General features: G+C 40.3%; 1 protein-coding gene across 4 annotated transcripts in view; it reads left to right on the top strand.

Moving 5' to 3' along the window:
* Positions 1-27506, top strand: part of WDFY3 (WD repeat and FYVE domain containing 3) — a 291982-nt gene that overhangs the window by 116710 nt on the left and 147766 nt on the right. For all 4 annotated transcript variants that reach the window (XM_060187747.1, XM_060187746.1, XM_016189049.2 and 1 more), the window contains exons 3-6: positions 3643-3847; positions 10142-10265; positions 20142-20251; positions 21689-21850. In XM_060187747.1, the coding sequence (XP_060043730.1) occupies positions 3668-3847; positions 10142-10265; positions 20142-20251; positions 21689-21850 (576 nt within the window). In that variant the 5' untranslated portion in view covers positions 3643-3667. The remainder of the gene's footprint in view (positions 1-3642; positions 3848-10141; positions 10266-20141; positions 20252-21688; positions 21851-27506) is intronic.

The raw sequence follows: 27506 nt of genomic DNA, 5'->3' as shown, positions 1-27506 counted from the left end.
TATTTGAATCTTATCCTTGGAAACCTTTTCATTTCTCTTTGTATGTGTGTGTGGGGGGGTGGTCTCCTATTTTCCAGGAATTCAATCTGACAGCTTTTTGACTGTTGTTTTGGAGTCTGGAGTTTCTCCTGGCCCCTGTGCCTGTGTATCTGAGCATGTTTTTCTCCATTTGGGACCCTGAAGTGTGTAGCTGTGCCCTTTGCACAACCATGTGACAGAGCTCAGAGAGGCTAGTGGCCCCGCTCTGAGCAATGCCTCTTGCTATCCCTGCTGCGGGCCAGCTAGAGCTCTTGAAACCCATTCAAACCTCCCAGCATTACCATATTTAACATGCTAGTTCCTGTAGTTTTTTGTTTATTTGTTTTTATTTATGTTTATCTTAATTTTTGTTTTTCATCAGAGCACTGCTCCGCTCTGGCTTAGGGTGCTGTTAGGGATTGAGCAAGGGACTTTGCAGAAAGAAATATGATCCTGTCTCCCCAGCCCTTTCCTTTAGTTTTTTTCCCCCCATATTTATTTATTCCTTTTTGTTGTCCTTGTTGTTTTATTGTTGTTGTTGTTGGATAGGACAGGAAGAAATGGAGAGAGGAGGGGAGACAGAGAGAAGGAGAGAAAGATAGACACCTGCAGACCTGCTTTACCAACTGTGAAGCGACTCCGCTCCAGCTGGGGAGCTTCACGCCGGTCCTGCACTTCGCCCCATGTGTGCTTAGCCCGCTGAGCTACCACCCGACTCCACCTTTCCTTTAGTTTTAAAAGTTAATGGACAGTTATTTAGTGAGCCAAGCTTGAGCTTTGCAGTAGTTTTTCATTTCTTTTAAAAAATATTTTTATTTATTATTCAATAGAGACAGAAATTGAGAGGGGTGGGAGAGGTACACAGGGAGAGAGACAAGAGAGACACCTGCACTTATGAAGCTTTTCCCCTGCAGGTTAGGGACCAGGGGCTTGAACCTGGGCTCTTGCACAGTGTAATGTGAGCACTTAACCTGGTACTTCTGGCCCCTAATTCTTCATTCCTTAAGAGATGACACCTTTTGTTTATATAGCACAGTTAAAAATTAGCCTTCAGCAGCATGCAAGGTGACATAGTATCTAGAACTTTGAACTTGAAAGCAGGAGCAGGGTTCCTGAGTTTGATCCTCAGCATCATATGCACCAAAATGAGGCTCTGGTTCTCTCTCTTTCTCTTATGTGGCCACAAATATTAAAATGAGACTAGTCTTTGGGTTATTTCTTCCTTTCTGCAGATTAAAAATCAAATCCCCCCCCCCCCCCCCAGCTATTCTGTGTTCATAGTGTTTTCACAGCCTTCCTGTTTCCTTTTGTAATACATCCTTGTTTTGTTTCTGGAATTAGCTAATTCTGGCATGATTAGTAGTGGTTGCAAAGGGCTTACCTTTCTGCAAACTTCATTTACTGATTCTGCTCTCTCTTCTAGCCCAGTAGTTGACTTATTTAGATTTTTTAAAAGTTATTATTATTATTATTTTTAACTATAGCACTGCTCAGTTCTGGTTTATGGTGGCACGTGGGATTGAACCTGGGATTTGGGAGCCTCAGGCATGAGATTCTATTTGCATAAATATTGTGCTATCTCCCCTGCCCAGTTTATTTAGATATTAACTGCAGCTCTGATCGAAGCTACAGTTTACATTTGATTTAGCATGTACAAAATACACCCTTCTCTAAAATAAGTTTAATGAGATGATAATGCCCCTTACTATATATATTGCAAAATCTTAAATGTTCATACGGTCCACAGAACAGATCAACATGAGCTGTCAAAGGGCTTCAAATTTCAGTTTGAAAAATTGGTCTTCAGCTATCTAAAATTTCACTATCATTCTGTGATTTAAGAAATCCATTAGTATGTCATTTCATTTAATCAAAGGTTTTCATACAATAGCAGCAACTCTTAAGAGGGTTACTCAAATATAATTCCTCATCTAGAAAAATAATAGCTAGTGTGGCCCAGGAGGTGGCGTAGCGGATAAAGCACTGGATTCTCAACCATGAGGCCCCAAGTTCAATCCCTGGCAGCACATGTACCAACCAGAGTGATGTCTGGTTCTTTCTCTCTGCCTATCATTCTCAGGAATAAATAAATATTCTTTAAAAGAAAAGAAAAGAAAAATAATAGCTAAACACAGAAAACTTTTATGAGTTTTTTCCTTTTTGTTGTAATAGGTGTTCTGAGGTAAAGGTGAAGTTTCTTTTTATAGGCCCTCAATTTCTAAGTAGTATATCAATGATAAAATATTTGATACCTGGATTTGTTGAACTTAAAATGATGAATTAGACTATTGCTTCTCCAGTTTTCCATTTGATATTTTATAGTTTATAGAGATTGTGGAACATCAAGTAGGAATACTGAATACTGTGATTTATAACTTGTTGTTTAGAAAACTTTATCAAAACCAGTTTTGCAGCCCCTACTTTTCTGTTTAATGAAGCAGGAAAAAAACTAGTTTTAGGGGAACCAGGCGGTGGTGCAGCGGGTTAGGTGAAAATTTTAAATTGCACCAAAGTAAAAGTCTCTGGGGTGGGTGGGTGGGAGAGAGAACAGGTCCTGGAAAAGGATGACAGAGGACCTAGTGGGGGTTGTATTGTTATGTGCGAAACTGAGAAATGTTATGCATGTACAAACTATTGTATTCACTGTCAAATGTAAAACATTAATCCCCCAGTAAAGGAAAAAAATTAAAAATAATAAAATTTTAAAATGGCACAAGGTTCAAGGACTGGGGTAAGGATCCAGGTTTGAACCCCTGGCTCCCCACCTGCAGGGGGTTCGCTTCACAGGTGGTGAATCAGGTCTGCAGGTGTCTATCTTTCTCTCCCCTCTCTGTCTTCCCCTCCTCTCTCCATTTCTCTCTGTTCTATCCAACAGCAATGACATCAGTGGCAAGAACGATAATAACCACAACAAGGGAAACAAGGGGGGGGGGGGACCAACTAGTTTTAGACAGAAGTTTCTAATTCTCAGACTTAAACTAATTTTAATAAATCATCATCATCATTATTATTATTTGCTACCAGAGTTATCATTGGGGCTCATTGCTTGCCTTATGAGCCCACTTATGGTGGGCTTTTAAAATTTTATTTTATTTTTTATTTTTTTCCTTTACTGGGGGATTAATGTTTTACATTTGACAGTGAATACAATAGTTAGTACATGCATAACATTTCTCAGTTTCCCACACAGCAATACAACCCCCACTAGGTCCTCTGTCATCCTTTTCCAGGACCTGAACTCCCCCACCCACCCACCCCAGAGACTTTTACTTTGGTGCAATTTTAAATTTTATTTGAATGAACTAATAATGACTTTTACATAGACAGAGGAATTGTAAGGGATAGGTATGTAGAGAGAGAGAGAGAGAGAGAGACCTACAGTACTGCTTCAGTGATCATGAAGCCCCCCACACACACACACACACACACACACACACACACACACACACACACACACACACACACACATATGGGGACCTGGAGGCTCGAACCCAAGTCCTTGTTCATGGTAGCATGTGTACTATACCCAGTGCACCACCACCCAGCCCCAATTCTCAGTCTTTTGTGCTAGGCCTGTTCAGGATGACAGTGTTGTGACTGTTTGTTGTGGGCATCTCCCTACAGACGTGTGCATTGCCCACCAGCCAAGATGAACATGGTGAAGAGGATCATGGGCCGACCCCGGCAGGAGGAGTGCAGCCCCCAGGACAATGCCCTGGGGCTGATGCACCTGCGCAGGCTCTTCACTGAGCTGTGCCACCCTCCCCGGCACATGACGCAGAAGGAGCAGGAAGAGAAACTGTACATGATGCTGCCGGTGTTTAACAGGGTAAGTCCTGGCCTCTCAGTCTGCTGGACACAGCAGCACTGCAGGAATCACAAGACTAGCTGGTGTCAGAGGCAGAGCAAAAGGCTGTCATTCATAAGAAGTCGGATGCTTTCACACCCTTGCTGTCAGCATTCTGAAGCACTCTGACTTGACAGGAGAAGAGGTCATAAAGAACTCTCCCTCATTCCAAGGGAGCACTTTGGAAGATGTTACTCTAGTAACATTGGAAGAAGTAAATTGGAAGAAGGCTAGATTGTAAATGATTGCTTCTATTATCTTTTTAAAAATATGATTCCTTTCTGAGAGAGACCAGAGCACTGTTCCATTCAAAAGGCAAGACTCTGTCTTAGCTCCGAAAGCTAATGTGTAAGGTTGTATATAGTGGAATGTATTTATTTCTATTGGGAATGAAGTTAACACAGGATGAATTCATACAATAAGAAGAGATAAAACAACAGTAAGACAGGTTTTATTAAATACACTGGAGATTGCCTGTGAAAGAGGAGTTGTTTAAACATCAGTCTATATAGAACCTGGGAGTTAACTCAGCTCTGGCTGAGCACCAGCTGGTACGCCCGTGGGCTCAGAGGCTGTAGGTTCAATCCCGAACACTTTCTTCTGCCAAATCTCTGTGTATGTCCTCAATCCCCTATACTTGGTTTATATATATTTTCCCTTTTGTTGCCCTTGTTGTTTTGCATTGTTATTATAGTTATTGTTGTTATTGATGTCATTATTGTAAGATAAGACAGAGAGAAATGGAGAGAGGAGGGGAAGACAGAGATGGGGAGAGAAAGATAAACATCTGCAGACCTGCTTCACCGCTTGTGAAGTGACACCCCTGCAGTTGGGGAGCCTAGGGCTCGAACTGGGATCCTTAGGTCCGTCCTTGCGCTTTGCTCCATGTGCGCTTAACCCGCTGCGCAACTACCCGACTCCCAATCCCCTATACTTGTAAAGAGAAGATACATTCTCTTAATAGCCTAGAGTGAGTAGATTGGCTCAAGAGCTTCTGTAAATAGTGATGGTTTGGGATAATAATGAAATGGAATTAGAGGTAATTGGAAACTATCAATAAAAGGAAAGAGCATTGAGGGCACAGTGAAGGCTGGAGATGATAGATTGGTATTGGATCTTACCCACGGAGGTGTGCAGTCTCCCTCTTGCAGTACAGTTGATGTGGAGTAGAGAATGTGGGTAAATATAACATCATATCATTTAGAGTTAGTGGATGAGGTTTTGCCACGCTGTGAAGACAGAAGAGCAGGAATAAGAAGGAAAGTGCGTGAGGAGAGGAGAGAGTTTGAGTATCATCCAAAGGGCTCAGTAGGCTGGACTAGCAGGAGAAGGTGGAAGCATTTGTGCATTCAGAAGCTGTTCATTCCTCAGTCTGTGAAACAGAAGCTGAGAGTGATGGGGAGAGAATGTTAAGAGTAAGGACATAAAGGGAAGTAGGGAAATACTTTCAACAGCTGTTTGGAAAATGGAATGGAGAACTGATTATGTGCAAGCCAAATTTTCAACTCTGTTGAGGTAATACCCATTAATTTTAATGGAACCAGTGTCTTTTTTTTTTTTTTTTTTTATGTTTAAGGACCTACGTGCTTTCGACTAGTAAATATATTGGATAAATTTCCTTCTCTCCAACTTAGAAACATTTACAAGGTAATAATGTTTAGAGTAATCGAGGCTATTTTTGTTCTGCTGTTAATTTACATTAGCAAGTAATTTAGGCATATGTCCTATGTAGTCCCTTAATCAGGCTTCCAAGGTCTCAATTCAAGTGAGTACTAGACTAAAATAATCTTGCTAACTATGGTGGTTATTTTTGGGAGGTGGGAGGGTGGTCAGGGTGGGGATACAAGTGTGCATGGTGTGTAAAACTATACATTGTAATCTTACAATTTTGTAACAAATTATTAATAACAAATCATATACACACACACACAATCTCCCAAATGCTTGGTGTTTTGAAAAAGGAAGGTTTAAATTGCTTTCATGATTATTTTTGTCTCCTTAAATGATTTGATATAATGTTCTTGTGTTCTGTCTCATTACAATTCATAAACAAGTAAGTTCTTTCAAGTCAAAAGTCTTAAATTGGCTAGAAGAAATCTGATGCATGTGTATACATTCATATGTATATATACACACACTACCCAGATGAGTCAGGTGAGAGAGCTCAGCTAAAGGGCACATGCAAAACCTCACTTGTTTGGGACCCCAGGTTCTGCACTCTGAGCCAACAACAAATATATATATATATATTTAAAAATTATTTCTTTATTCCCTTTTGTTGTCATTGTTGTTATTGATGTCATCATTGTTGGATAGGACCGAGAGAAATGGAGAGAGGAGGGGAAGACATGGGGGAGAAAGACAGATACCTGCAGTCCTGCTTCACCGCCTGTGAAGCGACTCCCTGGCAGGTGGGGAGCCTGAGGCTTGAACCAGTATCCTTCCACTGGTCCTTGCACTTTGCACCATGTGCCATGTGCGCTTAACCTACTGCGCTACCGCCCAAGTACCCCAACAAAAATATTTTAAAAAGCAAAAAGTTTACTAAGAAATGTATTGAAAGTTTGATGAACTCTTCAGCTAATGAAGATAAATGATTTCTATGGGTAAGGGTAGATAGCGCAATTGTTTTGCAAAGAGATTCTCAAGCTTGAGACTGAAGTCCCAAGTTCATTCCCCCACAGCATCATAAAACAAATCTGAGCAGTGCTCTGGTTTAAAAAAAAAAAAGATTTCTGTACTGTTATGACCAACTGAAAATACATGTAAATTTTATTCTTTGGATTATTATCAGTAAAGAATTGCCCCTAGGTAAGGTATGGGTTAAAATTGAAATATTTGCTCAATATTTGACCATTGCTATATAAATATTTTGTTCTAATGAGAAAAATAGGACTGAGGAATGAATAATTCAGTAAGATTCCAGAGTCCCTACCGTAATTAAACAAGTGAATTCTACTCTTGATATTTGAGATTTTACTTGGCTCATACTTAGCTGTAAGTGTCAGCCTTGTTGCTAGGCATGATGGTATCTAGCTACAGAATGGATTTTCAAGTGTGTGAGTTTTGCCTTTAAGAGAGGCAGGTTGAGAAGTGCCATGTGCTGAGTCCTTGCTCTGGGCTAGACTTCATGCACGGTTCTGCAGCTGCCTCTTGTGGGCATCCTCATCACAGTCCTGCAGCTCACTGGTTCTCACAGACTCCCAGCCCAAGAGGCTGTAGTGAAGGGGAAGCCTCTCGGGATAGCTGAAGAGAATGTGCCCAGCACTCTCTGAGATAGATTTCATTTCAAATGCTGTCTCCACCACCTCTTATTTTTGACATTTAACTTCTCTAACCCTTACTCTCCTTATGTAAAATCAGGATACGTTATTATTTTATGAGGTTTAGTTGACATTACATGTCAAGTATTTTAATAAAGTCAGGCACATTGTAAATGCCTTTGTTACAAGACTTTTGCTATCTCTGTTGTCATTTCTCTGGGCTTTTTTAAAAAAAATTTTAAAGATTTTATTTATGAGAAAGATAGGAGGAGAGAGAAAGAACCAGACATCACTCCAGCACATGTGCTGCTGGGGACCGAACTCAGAACCTCATGTTTGAGAGTCCAAAGTTTTACCACTGCATCACCTCCTGGACCACAGGGCCTTTTTTTTTTTTAAAATCTGAGTTATGAATGCCTTTTTTTATTTTTATTTTTTAAATTTTTTACCAGAGCACTGCTCAACTCCGGCTTATGGTGAGGCAAAGTATTGAACCTGGGACTTTGGAGCCTCAAGCATGAGAGTCTCTTTGCACAACCATTATGCTATCTACCCCCTGCTCCTGAATGTTTTGTGACTATAAACTCCCTGAGTTAAATCTTTCCCTGTCAATTCCCTGGCTTGATAAACTCTTTCCCTTGACAGGACTAGCAGAATCTGACCAGCACAAGAACACTCCCCATCTCTTACTCTGTTTTCCATCTTCTCTGACATGTATTTCAGCGCATGATTGACACACTGTGTTTCCCTATATTTATGCAAAATAGTGAGTAGACACCTAAGACATTTAGATTTCACCGTTGAGGTAAATCACACAGAAAAGAATTCTTCTTTTCTACCTTGTACCCATATCATTATCTAAAGGATCAGATTCATACTTAAATCCCTGTGCCACCACCTGGCCCCTATTTTTCTGTTTTTCTATGCAGAAATGTGTTAAGACTTTGCTGACAATTGGGGGAGGGATAGATATAGAAGAATATAGAGAGACACGTACAGCACTTGCTTCTCTACTTGGGAAGCTTTTCCCCCTGCAGGTAGGCTGGGGGCTTGAACCCCAGTCCTTGTGCATAATGACGTGCAACTGGATTCAGCACCACCCAGCCCTCCCATCTTGATTTTAGTTTATATACTTAATACAGTTTATGTATGCTCCCATGCTACATAGAAAGGCATTGAAGTTGGTTTTGGAGACAGACATCATATTGATAAATGAACAACCATGCTTAGTCAACAGCCCTATCTCTGAATGACAGGATTTCTTTCTTTCGTTTGTGGTGACATTTGAACTGAAAATAAGAATATAAGTCACTATACGACTAGTACTAAAATAGAAATGTATAATAGTTTTAGAAGATAATATAATTTTCTTTTTAACTATAAAGAACATTTTAAAACTATCTTTCCAAATATATCCAGTTATGTAGTCCTTGTAATGCCATTTGCTTCACTGTGTTAGTCAGTCCAGCGTTCATTTTCTTATTGGTTGATGACCAATTATGTTGAAGAATTACTTTATTTAATTATTGTGGTGCCAGGGTTTCGCTTCTACACAGTTACCCCTTTACCAGCCAAGTTTGTAAATTCCCTTTTAATCTCAGAGAGAGGAAAGAGAGAGACGGGCAGAGTATAGGAGAGATACCACAGCTCTGGTCCACTATTCATGACTCTTCACTTGCTACTGTGTTTGGCGCTGCTGTGTTATGCCAGGACCTCAAACTTGGATTGCTGTGTATAGTCACATGTGTGCTCTATAGGGTGCGCTGTCTCTTGACTCAAGAAATTACTAATTCTTTGCATGTGAGAAAGAGGTCCACTGGTATCACAAAGAACCTACATTCCTGAGGCTTTGATCAGAGCTAAGGTTTCGTCCCTGGAAATTGGACTGCTACTCTGACTCTCTCTCTCTCTCTCATGTCAAACTCTGTTTCATATGAAATAAATCTTTTTAATATTTATTTTGTTTTATGAAGACAAAGACCAGGCTTACCCCCCCCCCCCAGCTCTGGTTATAGGGGTGCCAGAGAATGAATCTGCACCCTTAAGCAAGCAACTCCTGTGATGAGACAAGCTGAGTTATCATCTACCTGGCCCAAGATAACTCTTAATAAAGAATTGCTTATTTTAAAGCTCATTTGTATTAATCGATTTTTGCCGGGATAGCCTGAGGGTACTTCTTCCCGAGCTAGTGCTCTCTGGGTTGGAGAGAACTCAATTGGAGCCGATCTAGGCTGCTGCGTGGGAGAGGGATCAGGAACTCGTGCCGCACTAACTTCGCAGGAGATACACTCTGGAACTCTCGGAGCCAGAAAGCTATTTCCAAGTGTCTTTAATCAGAAGAGCAGCTGTTTTTATACTCTCCAAGTAGGGTGGAAACAGGATGTGATATAGAGAGGGTGGAGAGAAAAGTGACTGGTGAAAATCAGAGTGTGACTAGGAGGGAGCAGGCGAGAATCCTATCACTGAACCACCAATGCCCTGGAGGGAGGGTGGTGCTTGTTAACAGTGGTTATGTAAATAGAATGCAGTGGTTATGTAAATAGAATAGTGTTAAGCAGAAGCCAGGGGGAGCTGGCATACTATCCAACAGATTTTGTGAAAATTAAGTGTAATTCATGTTACTTGAAAAAAGTTAATTATTTATTTTGGACAGAGAGAAATTGAGAGGGATGAGGGAGGTAGAGAGCTAGAAAGACACCTGCAGCCCTTCTTCACTTCTCATGAAGCTTCCCCCCTCCACAGGTGGGGACCAGGGAATTGAACTCAGATCCTTGCACATAGTAACATGTTTTTAGATTCTATTTATAAATAACTAATCATTCAGTATTTTTAAGAAAATGTGATTAGACATGATTGATTGAGAGGCTTGTATTTGAACCCTATTCAGATCTGGAAAAAAAATGTGGGAGTATAGTTTTTGAACTTGATTTTCAAGTCATCCTGCCATTTAAGATTCACAGAATCAAAAACCAAGGTTGACAGTGAATAATTGAAATTATTTTCTCATCCATAGGTTTTTGGAAATGCTCCTCCAAATACAATGATAGAGAAATTTTCTGATCTTCTGCAGTTCACAACACAAGTCTCACGACTGATGGTGACAGAAATTCGAAGGAGAGCATCAAACAAATCCACAGGTATCTTTATAGAAACCAGGAAAAGTCATATATATATATATATATTTGAATGGGCAGGTTTATATATGTGCTGTTGACTAGAAAAATGACCCAGTTGTAAGCATACAGATTTCAGCTACCACTTCCATCTCACTTTTCTATTGGCTTTAGCATCTACTCTGTAGTAGTTCTACTCAAGGCAACCTACCCTGGACCACAAACCACCCCACCTTACCCCACTGTCTTAACACTGTCTCTGAGTACTATTCAGATATTTTAGCATGACATTGAAGGCAAACCCAGAAATTGGCCTTGGGTATTTTTTCAGCCTATTTTTTTTTAAAATGTCTGTTTCCTTTTTTATGTTTTAGCCAAATTAAGCTTCTTGTGGTTTCAGATTTTGTTCTTACTTATAGTCTAATTTCTCATGCTCTGATGCTGTATTCAGGCAGATCCTTTCCTTGTTACAATGTCTAAATCTATCATGGTGGGTTAAAACACACATCCTTCCCAGCTGGCACAATAGCTCACTGTGAAGCATGTCTTCTTTGCCTTGCTGGGATAAGCCTCATGTCAGACTCTCACCACACCAGGAAATCTTCAGCTCTGTGGTGTGTTTCCTTTTCTGTTTCTCTCTTTTTATCTGGGAAAACAAAAACAACTGCCTGAAATGATAAAAACCTACATGTGTACACACACACCACCACCACCAACCGCCACCACCACCACGACCACCACCACCCCTCCTCCCCCACTATTTCTTGATCCCTTCAACCAAAGAAAAAAGAATGTTCTCTTGTGAACTTTATAAGTGTTGTTTGTAGGGAGTCGGGCGGTAGCGCAGCGGGTTAAGTGCAGGTGGTGTGGCGCAAAGCGCAAGGACTGGCAGAAGGATCCCTGGCTCCCCACCTGCAGGGGAGTCGCTTCACAGGCAGTGAAGCAGGTCTGCAGGTGTCTTATCTTCTCTCCCCCTCTCTGTCTTCCCCTCCTCTCTCCATTTCTCTCTGTCCTATACAAAAACGACGACAACAATAATAACTACTATAAGGGCAACAAAAGGAAATAAATAAATAAATATTTAGTAAAAAATGTTATTTGTGTGTGTTTGCCAAAAATCGCTTTGAGGTTTTTAAGAAATCTGCTCTTTACCACAGTCTTTCACATACAAATGATAGACCTTTTCAAAATGTTGCTAAGATAACTGTGTTTATCGATGATCTTAAAATTTCATAAAGTATCATCACTTTTAATTAAGACAAAAATAAACTTTCTTGATTCAAATTACCATAACTCAGTCTCCCACTCCCTTCACAAATCAAGATTTATTTATTAACGTGAGACAGCCAGAGCACCAGTTTTTCACTCAATACAGGAGATTGAACTTGGGACGTCATACTCCTGAGTCCAATGCTCTAACCACTGTACCACCTCCTGGCCTGCAAGATAACTCATGTGAGTTCAGCAATATGATTATATATTTATTTTTTGTGTGTGTTTAATTTTTTCAGTTTTTCAACCATTCAGTTTTTGCTTCAACCATTGAAACATAGATTGAGAAATTGGTTTTTCCAAAACTCTTCAACTCATCAAATTGTTATTTTTCCAATAGTGGCAGTCGTATTTTTTTGTTTGTTTTATAATATTTTAGACATTTAATTGTCATAAAGTCATGTGGCACTTAGTTTTAAACATCATATAGTTAATTTTTCTTTAACCAAAGCACTGATTATGGGGGTGCTAGGGAATTAAACCTAGGACCCCAAGCATTAAAGTCTTTTGCTTATCTTTTTGTTAAAGATAATGTTATGTTATCTGATCCACTCATAAGGGTCATATAGTTAAAAGGTTGTTAAGAACAACACTGCCCTTTCAATAACCTGGTTCATCCTCTTTCTCACTCCAGAAAGACAAATCACTTTTTAACCTCTTTTGACTTTTCTGATTCTAACCCTCTGTCTCTAATTGTGCTCATAGTGTGTGACCTTAATTGTTCATATTTTACAATAACTTTAACTTTTTACAGTAGGTAACAAGACAGTCCCTTTTAATTCACCACTGCAGTCCTTCACATGCCCACTTCCTATACCCTTCTAACATTGTTCAACCATCATTTGAGATCACTATTTGTTCATTATTTTGACTATGCAGTCTTCTGAGATGAACCATGTTGTGCTGTGATAATGTTTTATAAAAACTTTGCCCCAATTCCATCACCATTAATAACTACAGATTTATATATGTAGTTATATATGTATGTATGTAATATGTGTGTATATATGTACATATATGTGTATATATATATAACAATTTTTATTTTTTATTATTTTCATCATGTCTGTCCTATTCCCTTGCTTTCTCTAGATCTTCCCTCAGCAGCTGAAGACATAAGATACTCTACGGGGGTCGGGCAGTGGCGCAGTGGGTTAAGCGCACGTGGTGCAATGCGCAGGGACTGGCTAAGGATCCCGGTTCGAGACCCCGGTTCCCCACCTGCAGGGGAGTCGCTTCACAGGCGGTGAAGCAGGTCTGCAGGTGTCTATCTTTCTCTCTCCCCTCCCCCTGTCTTCCCCTCCTCTCTCCATTTCTCTCTGTCCTATCCAACAACAAAGCAACGTCAACAATGGCAATAATAACCGCAATGAGGCTGCAACAACTAGGGCAACAAAAAGGGGGAAAAATGGCCTCCAGGAGCGGTGGATTCATGGTGCAGGCACCGAGCCCAGCAATAACCCTGGAAGGGAAAAAAAAAAAAAAAAAAGATTCTCTACCAGCTGCAAATAGCTTAGTGCCTTCCAACTTGCCTGTGGTCCCTGCTCTCTAGGCCAGCTGAGTGGCTCTCACAATGGAGCTCCAGTCACATCATCTCACAATAGGCTTCATTTGGGGGGGGGGGGGCAATAGCTGTTTTCTGAGTTCTATTCTCATTCTCTCTCTCTTCTCAAATTAACTTTATTTTCTTGAAGTTGTTTTTTTTTTTTCCGCATTAGCTTCCTGAGAGAAGATGCAAAGAAGTTATTCTCCAGGAGCTCCTCCTCCTCCTGCTGCCTCTCCTCTTATTAGACTCTCCCACCCTACCCTCCCTTCAAAAGAGACATAGCACCAAAGCTTCCTTCAATGAAATGGAAGCTGTGCTGGAACCTAGGGTCATAAGTATGGCAAAGCAGCACACTATCCACACAAGCTATTTTGTAGGCCCTGCTTCTTAGAAATCTCATGAGTGATCAGTTCAGGTGGTGCCATAGATAAAACACTGATGTTCTGAGTTCAATCCCCGGCAGCATGTATACCAGAGTAATGTCTGATTCTTTCTCTCCTCCTATCTTTCTGATTAACAAATTAAAAAAGAAGAAGAAGAAATCATATGAGTGAAAATTTGTCTCCTTCTGTATAAGGTTGGTTCCTCCCTTTTATCATGAAAGGTAATGGTTGATTCAATGCTGATGAGCTGTCAGGCACTGGGACATGGAACCAGTGATATCACATCATAGAATAACTATGGTTCTTCAAGGGAAAAGTAAAGCTGGAGTCCAACACCCTCATGGAGGTCTCCCAAGAAAGAATGATTAAGTGCAATCTTACCAGCAAAGAAATACAAAACTGCTTGTTAGTTAGGTTGGTTGAGAAGTGGATTTGGTTCCTTCTTGGATGTTTATAGGAGTTGCTGAAGAGAACAGGCTCTTCAACCCCAAGAGACTGGGCCCATGAGGGTTCCAGGGCCTCTAACGGAGGATGCAAGCGCCTGGTGTCATGGGAAATTGAGTGAGGAGTACAGCTCTTCCCCAGGACCTGTCAGTTAGGGTGTCTTAGGGATGTGTCCTTCTCTAGGCTGCTCAAAGTGGGTTCTCAGGGTCATTGTGCAAAAACCCTGTAGCTTGAATTCCTTTTGTCCTGTATTCAAGGACATCAGATTCCTGGTTGGAAATCATTTTTTCTCAGTATTAAAACTATTTCTTTAAAAAAAAAAAACCGATTTCTTTTTTTTTAAATTTATTTATTTTTATTTATTTATTCCCATTTGTTGCCCTTGTTGCTTTATTGTTATAATTATCATTGTTGTCGTCGTTGAATAGAACAGAGAGGAATGGAGAGAGGAGGGGAAGGCAGAGAGGAGGAGAGAAAGATAGACACCTGCAGACCTGCTTCACCGCCTGTCTATCTTTCTCTCCTCCTCTCTGCACTAGGAATACTCTGCTCCTGGTGGCCATCTTTTTATTTTTTCCATTGTTGTTGTTGCTGTTGCTTTTGTTGTTGTTGGATAGGACAGAGAGAAATTTAGAAAGGAGTAGAAGATAGAGATCGGCAGAGAAAGATAAGACACCTACAGACCTGCTTTACCACTCGTGAAGTGACACCTCACTGCAGGTATGGAGCCAGGGGCTCAAACCTGGATCTTTGCATAGGTCCTTGCATTTCACACTATGTGTGCTTAACCTGGTACACTACCACATGGCCCCCTATGTATGAATTTTAGAATGGAACTGTTCCATTATATGTGCAACATATGAAGCTAAGTCCAGTGAAAGGTAGCTTATAGCAACCTTTCTGCTCTTTTCTTCGCTTTCTATCTTTTCAGATTTGTTGCTCCTGTGCAAGTGAGAGGTTGGTCTTAAATACTAGATTTTTGTATTCCATGCATTTTTACCTGTTATAAATAAATAACTTGGAAGGACATTGCTATCTCACATGTTGACTCTTGTTACTGAGTTTTCTTTTTTGACTGATGGGTAGCCTTACATTAGAAAAAGAAAATTCCCAAAACTTTAAGCTCACTTGTCTGTTACTGTCTTTTAAAGTATTTAATCTACATCTTTATAGACAACATTTTTCTGCATTGAGATTCCTTTTCTTTATATCTTCTTATTTTTTAGATACCCAGGATCATTTTTCAGCCATAGTAAAAGGTATCTTGACAGTAACCGCATCATTAATTACAGTTGTAGTTATACAAGTTGATGGCATTGTTTGTTTCTTTACCTCTTACTCTGAATAACTATACACTCATAGGGAGTTGGGTATAATACATGTTTCTTGTACTTTTCACTCACTTTCCTCCGCTGGTGACATAATTGTTTCCCAGGTAGTCTGTAGGATATAGTTTCACAAGACATTAATTCTATGTAATTTGTATTTTTAAACTCTGGAGACTCATTAGTTCATCAATCCATTGAGATTCGTGGCAATTTTTTTTTTTACTTCTTTTTTATTTATTTATTTATTCCCTTTTGTTGCCCTTGTTGTTTTATTGTTGTGGTTATTATTGTTGTTGTTGTTGTTGGATAGGACAGAGAGAAATGGAGAGAGGGAGGGGAAGACAGAGAGGAGGAGAGAAAGATAGACACCTGCAGACCTGCTTCACCGCCTGTGAAGCGACTCCCCTGCAGGTGGGGAGCCGGGGTTTGAACCGGGATCCTTATGCCGGTCCTTGTGCTTTGTGCCACCTGCGCTTAGCCCGCTGCACTACAGCCCGACTCCCTCGTGGCAATTTTTGTATGTTGTACAAGAGAAACTTTTCCTTATCACATTATCTGAAATACTTGATTCTCTAACCCTCCAGCCAGCTAGTATATTTTTTCCACCTCCTTTATAGTTCTGTCATCTCATCTGAAATTATCCTGCCAATTCACTTATTTATTTTTATTGTCTGTTGTGCTCATCCAAAAGAATGAATATCACAGGTTAGGTGTTCCATTTTTTAATAGATTTTATTTTTCAGACATTATTTATTTAATTTATTTATTATAGAGACAGAAATTTAGAGGGGAGGAAGAATAACAGAAAGATAGATAGAGACGCCTGCAGCTGTGCTTTATCACTGTGAAGCTTTCCCCCTGCAGGTGGGGACCAGGGGCTTGAACCTGGGTCATTGCACACTGTAATGTGTGCACTTAACCAGGTGTGCCACCACCTGGCCATTCCATTTTGTTTTAACTGATTTTTGACATAATTTCTCTTTCCATGTTTCTTTTCTCTGTCTCTTTCTCCCTGCTTTAACAATTAGAGTGATTGGGCAGGGGGTAGATGGTATAAAGGTTATGCAAAGAGACTCTTGTGCCTAGGCACCAAAGTCCCAGGTTCAGTTCCCCCATACTACCATAAATCAGAGCTGAGCCAGTGCTCTGGTTAAAAAAAAAAAAAAAAAAAAAAAATGGAGTGGTCACCAGTACAGTATGTTACTGTCACTGGTAAGGAGCTACTCCTCATTTATTGACATTCATTTAGTGACCAGATTTCAGGAACAACCCCAGTCACTGAGGAGCATCTATATGGTTTTCTTTTACTATCATTACTATTTTTGTTAAGCACTGCTCAACTCTGGCTAGCAGTGGTGCTTCGGATTGAACCTGAGACCTGGGAGTCTCAGTTATCAGAGTCTGTTTGCATAATTATTATGCTATCACCCTGCCCTTATTTATCTCTGGTGCCCCGTATATTATGTTCAGTTTACTGTCACTGGGCTTTGCCTTATCCTTCTATTTCTAGTTGTTGTAAGTATCATTGAGGTTTTTCCTTGTTGTTCTTTGCATAGTTAATGCCACCATCACTATGAAATTACCTTTTAGAACTGCTTTTGCCATATTCCATAGATTTTAGTAGTGCATATTTCCATTTTTATTCTTTTTATGATTTTTTTAATGGTCACTTAATTTTCTATGATATTTTCAGTTGTTGTTTACCTGAGGTTTTCTGCTTCTCACTTTGTAAATTATCTCTAATTTCATATGATGATGGTCAGAAAAGATGGTGGTGTGACTTGATTTTTGAATTTATTGAAGCTTCTGTTTTAGTTTTATGAATATTTTTATTTATTCATTTTAGTTTGATCCCCAGCAGCACATGTGCTAGAGTGATGTCTAGTTCTTTCTCTCTCCTCCTATCTTTCTTATAAATAAATCTTCTTCTTCTAGCATTTGCCCTTCTTCCGTAGCCAGTCAACAGCGTCAGGTTGAAAGCTGTCAGGAGCTGCTTGTTGCTGGCTTTGAAAGTGACTGGGATCCATGTGGATTCAGTCGGCTAGGAAGGATCGTCAGTTTCCCCAATGAATGGGTACTCACGGGATGCACTACGAGAATCGATCCAATGCATCCCAAATAAAATCTTTTTAAAAAAGAAAGGTCGGAGATAGCATAACGGTTATGCAAACAGTCTCTCATGCCTGAGGTTCTTAAGTCACAGGTTCAATGCCCCGCACCACCATAAGCTGAGCAGTGCTCCAGTGCTCTCTCTGCATCTCTCTCAATAATAAATAAATAAATAAATAAGAAAGAAAGAAAAGAAAGGTCAGTGCTCCTGATATTTAAAGAAGCATGATTTGGTTGTTACTCTTTTTCTTTTTTCCTTTCTTTTTTTTTTACCAGAGCACTACTCAGCTCTGGTTCATGGTGATATAGGAGATTAGACCTTAAGTAAGGATTATAATCCAGTTTAGAAGTGCTCTGATTAAGAAAGAAAAAAAATCATGATGCCTCAATAGGAACTATGTCTATTTGCAGCCCTGGTTAAGTCTGTCTATGTATCTGTTTATCTGAATTTTTATTTATTTATTTATTTATTTATTTATTTATTTATTTATTTACTTTTTGCCTCCCTGGCTTGGTGCCAGCACCATGAATCCACTCCTCTTGGCATCCATTTTTTCCATTTTCTTTGATAGGACAGATAGAAATTTAGGGGAGAGTATAAAATAGAGAGGGAGAGAGAAAGATGGATATCTGCAGATCTGCTTCAACACTTGTGAATTGACCCCCCACACACAGGGCTCGAACTGAAATCTTTACACTTTGTACTATGTGCACTTAACTTGATGCTCTGACCTCTTAAGGAATGTCAACATGTGAGATGGACAAAGACTTGGTGCCCTTTAATTCTCTGGTGGTTTTCCCTTCCATATGACTCTTAAAAGTATGTCATGATTTAACTTGTCTGAGAAAAATACCATCTGTGGCTGTGTTGTATTCAGGGTGTGACTTCTCTTCTAGTTAGTTGCTTAGCTCAACCAGGTTTGTTTAATTCTAAGAGCAAGTTTGTACCACGGAAGCAGAAAAACCTCACGTCTGTAAACACAGCACTTTCCCTTTATTTCTGAGCACCTCCTCACCTGCTCTAGCCCTGTTGGCAAGGGCAGTGCAGTCCCCATTGGGCAATCCTGGCAGGGAAGAGGCCCAGTGAGGCTGACCACAGGCTGTGCCTCCAGCAGCTTCTCCTGCTGGGTGTGGTATGATGCAGTGACTCCCCAATTAGACAACACAGACTTTTTTTTTTTTTTTTAAAAACAGAAAAACAGTGTTGTGCCCTGCTGTCCTCCAAGGATTTCCAAGCCACAACACCTTCAGGTAATCTCATTCCCAAGGTGTGATGACGTATTTTCAAATGAAAGTAGCATGGAGGCTTGGGTTTCTAATAACTGTTTTCTCTGCTAACTTGTTTGTTCGCTGAGGAGTGGTGTTTGGGGCTTGAGCTCTTCATTAAGGAAATAAGTTAATAAAGCAACGGGCATGCCTCATAATATCATCATGAAACCCAAGTTTGAAAATGACTGTGCTTTAAGAGAACATTCAGAGGAAAAACTGCCAGTGTGGTTTGTTGTTGTTAACCACTTTTGCATTCTGATTGTTCTGACTGCAAAAACACAACATATTGGATCAAATAATTGTCAGCTCTTAAGATGGGCTAATGTTAATATTCCTTTTATTTAACCCTTGCAAACCTTAACTTAAATTCTTTGATTCATATTTGTTAAATCTTAGTGATATCAATGTGGGAAGGCTGTTTTGGAAACAAGTTAGGTGATTTCTTAAAAACTTCAACACAAAACCAAAATCTTATACATTATGAATTATTTTGATGATACCATTATATGTTGACATTATATATGACTCTGTTGACTCATTTGTAGTATGACTTTAAACAGTGCAGTTTTGTGAATGGCTCACTGGCTTTTGTTGTTGTTGTTCTACCAGCTTTTTTTTTTTTTTTTAAATATTAGCTGCTCAAGTCAATCCTGTGTGACTGTCTCAGAGACATCTTCCTGACATATCCCCAGCACATACAAAGTCTCTCTTCACTCAGCTAAATTAAGCCCAAGAACAATCCTTTCATCATAACCTTGGCCCAAGAAACTTTATATGCTCCCTTTTACCTGTATAGATCAATGTTTGCCGTCCTTCATAAAAACTTACCGATTTTCTGTCATTCCTCTTGATATTGGAGTTGGAGTCTCAGTATTTACTCTTCTAGAATATTGACCCACTATTACTAGAGTTCTTTGTCCTCATCTGGATATGTTAAGCTCATTCCTGTAACCACACTTTTGTTTGAATTCTATGCTCCTGGTCACTCTGTTCCTTGCCCCTCCCATTCCCACGGTAAACATGCACACTTCCCAGCCAGGTTCAGCTCAGATTTTACGTCTTCCCTGACTCTCTGATTAGATCCTATCATACTTTTACCTGAAATTATGTAGGTAGACGCTTCAGTTTCTGTATTGATATGTGCTATAAAGGCCGTCTATGTTCACCATTAACACATTGTTCCTCTTAACCCAATTTACGTAGGGCATGTGCTGGTGCTGACTAAATTATGTGAACTAGAAGATGATAATTTCTTTTCAGGTTTTAAGGAAGATAATCTTTATTTTGACAGTGAATAATATCTGGCCTTCAGACTATATCCCACAAAATCATTTCATCTGGCTCTGCCAAGTCAGCGGTAATAGGGGCTCAAAGTTCAATAACTCTAGGAACTTTTTTCATAACAACATTCAGTGTTGATTTTTTAAGTTGATAATGTCATATGTCACAAATATCCAAATGATCCTTGACAGAACAAAGGTTCCCCACCCCTGATTTATACAACTCTCCCATCCTCCCAGCACCTAATGGTCCTTGTTTGTTTTTATAGAGGCTGCAAGTCGGGCCATAGTCCAATTCCTAGAAATCAATCAGAGTGAAGAGGCCAGTAGAGGCTGGATGCTTCTCACAACGATTAATTTGTTAGCATCCTCTGGTCAGGTGAGTTTTGGGGTTTTCATGCCTGTTAGCCCAGCTTCTTTTCCTTGTCTGCATGGGGTTCTGTTAAATTAGATGTGGCACCATATTCACATAGACTTTGTGTTGCTCATTGTAGTCTTGGAATTCTGCTGATCTATTCTTTCATGCATCCTATAATATCTCAATGAGATTACTGTCACACCTCTTACATGTGTGATGAAAAATCATTTAGCAGATCATGCCAGCTTGCCGATCTCCAGTTGTGGAGATCAACTTTTTGTTCCAAGCTTCATCATGGAAAGTTTTTGATAATTATTATATTGTGCTTCCTATGAGTGTTGAAATGCTCACTCTCAGAAGGTCTTGTGTTTCTTTTAGAAAATTTTTAGAAATGATGCAGAATTTTTTTTTCTCACCTTCATTGATGATTGTGGCCCTCAAGTGTTCTTCCAGCCACAAGAGTCAGCAATGAGAGTAACACTAGAGGTCAAAGATGACTAAATGGGTGGATTGTATTCAACACACTTTCCATGTGCAGGAGCCCATGGTCAATCCCTAACACCTCATGAGAGCACCAAAATCAGTGATGATGCCTGACGGTGGTACAGTTGGTTGATCACACACATTACTATGCACAAGGTCCTGAGTTCAAGCCCCCGGTCTCCACCTGTATGGAGGAATCTTAATGAGTGATGAAGCAGTGCTGTAGGTGTTTCTCCTCCCTTTCTATCTCCCCCCCCTTTCATCTCTCTGTCTTTATCCAATGAATACATAACACCTTATTTTTTTTTTTCTTTCAAAAAGCCAGAAACTCCACAGGTAGTGGATAGTGCTTAGGCCTCTCATTCAGAATAATATGCAACAGATAAATCAGTTAGGCCTGGGGCTGGCTGGCTTAGACATGGAATACAGAAATGAGAACCTGGGTTTGTATACCAGTACTATAACAAGCAAATAGAGAGTTGTTTAGACACTGAAGAAGACAGGAAAGCAAATGCTAATGTATACTTAGCTGCTTAGTACTGCTTTATGTGCAAGGGGTCCCTCCATCAGGCACACACAAACAGGTTTTTGGAGAGGAGAAAGCTTGGTTTAAATGAGCATATGAGCAGGAGGCAATTTCCCAACTCTGTCTCTCCATGCTTGTATCTAGAGTGATTTCATTAGGAAGAAAGGGGGTGGAGGCAGAGGCTAGGTGAGTGGGGGCTACTGCTTGGTGCTCTTGGATTGGTTTGGCCACCTCAATAGACCAGAAAAACATCTTTCATGTGAATACCTGCTTAGCGATATATTCACATAAAGGAAGACAACAGTCATTAAAAAAAAAAAAGTGACTTTGGAAAAGAGACGTTAACTACTATTGAATGCTTACAGCTAAACATTCTATAGAAACTTGCACTTAAAGGAAAGTCCATCTACTTATCTGTCCATTCACTTGTTTGTTGGTTTGTCTTCCAGAAAACCGTGGACTGCATGACAACGATGTCAGTGCCTTCCACCCTGGTTAAATGTTTATATCTGTTCTTTGACCTTCCACATGTGCCTGAGGCAGTTGGAGGTGCACAGAATGAGCTACCTCTAGCAGAACGTCGTGGACTACTCCAGAAAGTTTTTGTCCAGGTATGGAAGGGCCCAGCTCATATTAAAGTAAAAACCAGGTACACTTTAATTGATGTTCTGCCAACCCCTTTTTCATGCTGCTTATTATAATTCTCTCCCCCCCCCCTTTTTAAATGTACTTTTCACTTTGCTTGAATCAGTACATTCCTGCTGAGGAGTATTTGCTTAGCAAGCTTCTTCCCAGGAGCAGATAGGGCTCTGAAAGTTATCTTTAGCAATAACATCCCTAAAATGAAGCAAGCAAAGATGCCTATTAACAGTTAGTAGTAAGTCTTGGGTAATAATTATTTTTATGGAAGAAAGAAAGAAAGCCAGGTGGTTGTACACCTGGTTGAGTGCACACGTTACAATTCACAAGGACCCAGGTTCCAGCCTCTGGTCCCCCCACCTGCAGGGAGAAAGCTTCATGAGTGGTGAAGTAGGTCTGCAGGTGGCTCTCTGTCTCTCTCCCTCTCTGTCTCTCCTCTCTCAGTATCTCTCTGTCTCTATCTAATAATAAACACATTAAATTTAAAAAGAGAGAAAGAAAACTAGGGTGGTGGCACACCTAGTTGAGTGTACATAATACACAAGGACTCAGCTTTGAGCCACCAGTCCCCACCTGCAGAGAGGAAGCTTTTCAAGTGGTGAAGCAGTGCTGTTTCTCTTCCTCTCTATCGCCCTCTTTCCTCTTGATTTCTGTGTCTGTCCAAAAAAAAATATATATATATAATAAAGAAATTAAAGAAGAAAGAGACAAAAGCGGAACATCATGTACATGTGGAGCTCAGGACTCCCTACAAATAGAGTCCCAAGTCATCCTCCCCTGTACCACTTCCCACAGACTTATATTTAATATACATACAGGAAGTTCATAGCCTGTGGATAAGTAGCTTGGGAAAGATGGTATCAGTCCTTGCTGCCACCTACTCTCTGTTCATAAAGCCATTATCTCCCATTATCAACTCTATTCTTTCACTAACATTCAGGATCAGCAAAAGTATAAAAAAGACTTGTTAGCCATCCTGGAAATGTGGTCATCATTTATTACCCTTTTTTGTGGGGAGAAAAGATATCACCATATGGCAGGTGTTATAAACACTTAAAAATACAGGCTATCCATGGAGCAATATAGTATAAGAAAACATTTTTGACCCAAAAAAGACAAAGACCGTACAGTCTGCATGTATGTCTCTGTCAGGAAGAAGAGGGGATGGTAGAAGGGGAGGCAGTATCTTAGTGTTAGGTTAGCAGTGCTGTACTTTCTACCTATAAATGATTGAGATTTTAGTCTTCCTTCCTTCCTTCCTTCCTTCCTTCCTTCCTTCCTCCTTCCTTCCTCTCCCTCCCTCCCTCCCTCTTTTTTTCTTTCTCTCTTTCTTTCTAGGCAGTGACTGCATGACACTACTGCAGAGTGGCCTTCCTAGTCCATTTTTAAAAATTATTTATGTATTTATTTGCCTCCAGGGTTATTGCTGGGGATCAGTGCCTGCACTACGAATCCACTGCTCCTGTGGCCATTTTTTTTTTAATAGGACAGAGAGAAATTGAGTGAGGAATGGGAGAGAGAGAGAGAGAGAGAGAGAAATACCTGCAGACCTACTTCACCACTTGTGAAGCTACCCCCATGCAGGTGGAAAGCTGAGAGTTTGAGCCAGGATCCTTGTGATTTGTATTATATGTGTACTTAACCCAGTGCACCATCACCCAGCCCCCTCCCCCCAAATTCTCTATTGAGAGAAAGAGAAGAGACATTGAAATACTGCTCTGCCATCTAGGGAGCACCCCCTTTGATACAAGGCCTTGTGCTGAGGACCACATGCACAGTAAGGCATGTGCTCTATAGATGAATCAACTCACAGCCTAAGATGGTCAGTTTTCTGTGTTTTTACCTTAATAATAATAATAAGAAGAAGAAGAAGAAGAGAAGAAGAAAAACCCACACCCTTTGTATATAATTCTCTGACATTATATGACCTATATTTCTCTCTTGGCCCATGGAGATAATGATATCCACCTGGAAGGCTTTTGTAAGGATGAGATGAAATTAAACACAAAGCTGTGCCACTCTTGTTAGAACATAGCAGTTGTGAAACAAAAGTAGTTGTAGTTGCTGCTGCGTTACCATTGTCAAGAGTAGCAATAGAATAGTGGGTCTGTGGTGCATTCAGTGCTGGCATAAGTGATACTGATCTTTGTGCTACGGGGGTGGGGGGGGCTCCTTTATTGACTTTGTGAGGGGGCTAAGCTATAGTTTTACGAATAGGGGAGAGGGAACCTGAATTGTAAGAAGGCAAAAGCAGGAGGATAAATAAATTGACAAGTATTTATGGAGCTCTTGATTTGCTAGTGGATAACATCTATCATGAGTGCATATCATTTTCAAGACAATTCATGACTTCAGAACCTTTGTCCCTCCCCTCTTAAATGATGACATATGAGCAGATGGCAAACTTAGGACTAAATGTTTGGTTCATCTGCCCTCTTGAGTTACATTGGATGAGAAAAGCAATGCAAGTAAAGGAAGAAGTAGCATAGGAAGTGAAGCTGCTTCACGAAACTACACTAAATATAGTGGAGTGGTCTTTGCTGATTAAATTAGACACTCTTCCTTCTTTCCTTATTCAGGCAACAGGGGGAGATAGTGAGCTCTGAAGCCCATCCCGGGGGTGGAGGAGACAGTTCTGCATCAGGTATAAAAGATGGGAGAAGGGTGAAGGGGGCGCGCTGCTGCCTGACAGCCACTGTTGGCAGCACGCCTTTTTGCAAAAGAATAAATGCCTTGCTTTAACCCCCTTTTTTTTTATTTTTAGATTTTATTTGTTTATGAGAAAGATAGGAGAGAGAAAGAACCAGACATCACTCTGGCACATGTGCTGCCGGGGATTGAACTTGGGACCTCATGCTTGAGAGTCCAAAGCTTTACACTGTGCCTCCTCCTGGACCACCAACTCCTTATTTTTTTTCCTTGATAAGTAATTTTAATTAAATGTCATTTATAATACTTCAATGTGTTGGGGGTCAGGCTCTGACCTGGGCTGCGTGCATGGAAAAGCAGCACACTTGGGAAAGCCCAACGGCCCTGTGGAAATGCAGTCCGCTATCCAAGTCACCCTTTTCATGAGTCCTCAACAAAATTCTTATGAAGAAATAATGGATTTGGTGGCACACCTGGGTAAGCGCCATATCACCATGCACGAAGACCCAGGTTCCAAACCTCCCCACCTGCAGGAGAGATGCTTCATGATCTGTGAAGTAGGTCTGTAGGTGTCTCTCTCTCTCTCTCTCTCTCTTTCCCTCTCTATCTCCCCTTCCCCTCTCAGTTTCTTTCTGTCCTGTCAAATGAAAATAGAAAGGAAAAAATAAAGGAAAACAATGGCCACTGGGAGCTGTGGATTATAGTACCAGCACTGAACCCCAGTGTTAACCCTGGTGGCAATAAATACACAAGCAAACAAACAAACAAAAATTAAATAAGAGTTAAAAAATAAAAAATAATGAATGCCTCTGACAGTGAATGGAGCCTGAATTTATGCTTGATATCAAAGTTGTTTTTTCCCCCCAGTTTTTCCCTCATATCTGAAAGCAGCAGAGATACTGACTTTCAACTAAATGTGGGATTTATTTGACCATATTGCAATTTGTTGGGATTCATTGAATATTAACACCAAGGAGTTAATGAAACTCATCATTTACCATGAGGAAAACAGAGAGCCAGAGCTGTGTCCCTGTGCAGTGACCAACCGGTACAGTGACCTAGCCAAGTGGCAGAGTAATTGGTCACTTTAATAAGGAAGGATGGGAGGGAGGAAGAAAGGAAGGAAGGAATCCCCTCACGAAGCAACCAACTCCTGGTCCCTGCCCCAAGTCCTGTTCCTGTGTGTCTGGTTTCAGTACTGTTTTAGTTCCTCTCCTAGACTGGGCATTGCTCTTACTTGGTCTAGAAACCCATGAGACAAACTTGATAAATGTTTTCAGAACACAGTGTTTGTGATAAGCGAAATCTCTGTTTATACTATATGGCAGATAGGTTTCCTGGGACCTTAGCAGTTGCTTGCTTCATGGGGGGGGATTTCTTCCTTTTTTCACCTTTGTTCCCATTTTTTCTTCTTTCCTTTCTTCCCTCCCTCCCTTCCTCCCTCCCTCCCTCCCTTCCTTCCTTCCTTCCTTCCTTCCTTCCTTATTAATGTGATCAATTGCTCTGCCAACTTGACTAGGTTTTGTACCAGAGTCCCTGAAAATAGAAGGAAAATAAGATACACTCTTCAGTTTTTCTGTTTCATAAAATAAAAATATTACACCAAGTTATTTGCAAGACTAAGTTTTGTCTCTCCTTATTAAGAACTCAGTATCTTATGAGTTATCTTCAGAAAATTAGATCCAGTTTAGTTTTGAGAACTAAACCTTGATTGGGGGGAGTACTTTTATTTTCTTGCTTTTATGAGAGAATTGAAATCTGCCCTTCTAATTATGTAAAAACACTATAATAACTAGTAAACAGTGTGTTGACAATACATGTTTTAAAAACTTTTTTTTTGTAGATAGGGCTAGAGAGGGAGGTGTGTAGAGAGGGGAAGAGAAAAAGACACCAACAGCAAAGCTTCCTTCAGTGCAGTGGAGGACAGACAAGCCTGGCTCATGCAAATAGCAAAGCAGCACATTAAGCAGCCAAAGCACTGCTCAGCTCTGGCTGATAGTGGTGCGGGTGATTAAATCTGGGACTTTGAGCCTCAGGCATGAGAGCTCTTTGCATAACGATTATGCTATCTACCCACCACCTGAAACATGATTTTAATTAATTAATTAATTAATCCCTTTTTGCTGCCCTTGTTTTATTGTTGTAGTTATTCTTGTTGTCATTGTTAGATAGGACAGAGAGAAATGGAGAGAGGAGGGGAAGATAGGGGGAGAGAAAGAGATACCTGCAGACCTGTTTATTTATTCCTTTTTGCTGCCCTTGTTTTATTGTTGTAGTTATTCTTGTTGTCATCATTGTTGGGTAGGATAGAGAGAAATGGAGAGAGGAGGGGAAGACAGAGGGGGAGAGAAAGACACCTGCAGACCTGCTTCACCACCTGTGAAGCGACTCCCCTGCAGATGGGGAGTCGGGGGCTTGAACCAGGATCCTTATGCCAGTCCTTGCACTTTGTGCCATGTGCACTTAACCCACTGTGCCTGACTCCCAGAACATGATTTTTCAATACATTGTTCTACTTGGCAATTTTCTCAGAGATTCTAAAGTACTCAAAATTCATGAAATACTTTTCTTTTAAGAGAATGAAAGCATATCACAAATTAGTTTCTATTACATATTTTATAAATGGTTACATAAGAAACATTAGTACAGAGGAAAAAATACTAACTTTTTCTAACACTGTGTGAAGATTAGAGAAAATCATCCATTGAATAGAAACCATAGCCAAATTTCCAAGCTTTAGACTCTGAGTACTAAGTTCACCTCTGTACTGTGTGTTTTTCATGTTATAACTTAGGTCTGGGGGCCAGGTGGTGGTTCATCCAGTAGAGCGCACATTTTATGTGTGAGAACCCTAGTCCAGCCTCCTGTTCAAGCCCCCAGTCTCAAGCTTCAGGAGAGGTGGAGTAGAATTGCAGGTTTCTGCCTTTTATCTCTCTTTCATCTTCTATCAAAAAAGAAAAAGGAAATAAATGGCCACCT

This window comes from Erinaceus europaeus, chromosome 3, assembly GCF_950295315.1.
Source record: "Erinaceus europaeus chromosome 3, mEriEur2.1, whole genome shotgun sequence".
In the NCBI taxonomy this organism is placed as follows: Eukaryota; Metazoa; Chordata; class Mammalia; order Eulipotyphla; family Erinaceidae; genus Erinaceus; species Erinaceus europaeus.
This window is presented reverse-complemented; position numbering and strand designations above follow the sequence as displayed.